The sequence below is a fragment of the Mandrillus leucophaeus genome, unplaced genomic scaffold (genome assembly GCF_000951045.1).
Source record: "Mandrillus leucophaeus isolate KB7577 unplaced genomic scaffold, Mleu.le_1.0 Scaffold1402, whole genome shotgun sequence".
Taxonomy (NCBI): Eukaryota; Metazoa; Chordata; class Mammalia; order Primates; family Cercopithecidae; genus Mandrillus; species Mandrillus leucophaeus.
In genome coordinates, this window is record NW_012101369.1 from 1 (window position 1) to 303 (window position 303).

The 303-nt window shown below is 52.8% G+C and overlaps 1 protein-coding gene across 1 annotated transcript in view; it reads left to right on the forward strand.

The window, feature by feature from the left end:
* Positions 1-157: 157 nt before the first annotated feature.
* Positions 158-303, forward strand: part of LOC105535022 (pre-mRNA-processing factor 6) — a gene marked incomplete at its 5' end in the record, with an annotated part of 44,773 nt that continues 44,627 nt past the window's right edge. Inside the window, one exon of the mRNA XM_011973976.1 lies at positions 158-302. Coding sequence (XP_011829366.1) covers positions 158-302 — 145 coding nt within the window. The remainder of the gene's footprint in view (position 303) is intronic.

Sequence of the window (303 nt, forward strand, 5' to 3'; positions counted from 1 at the left end):
GAGGCAGGAGAATGGCGTGAACCCAGGAGGCGGAGCTTGCAGTGAGCCGAGATCGCGCCACTGCACTCCAGCCTGGGCGACAGAGCGAGACTCCGCCTCAAAAAAAATAAAATGCAAACTGTTGTTTTATTCTTCCCTTTCCTCTCTTCTCCTCCAGCAATTTGGAGGTCTTAACACACCCTATCCAGGTGGACTAAACACTCCATACCCAGGTGGAATGACACCAGGATTGATGACACCTGGCACCGGTGAGCTGGACATGAGGAAGATTGGCCAAGCCAGGAACACTCTGATGGACATGAG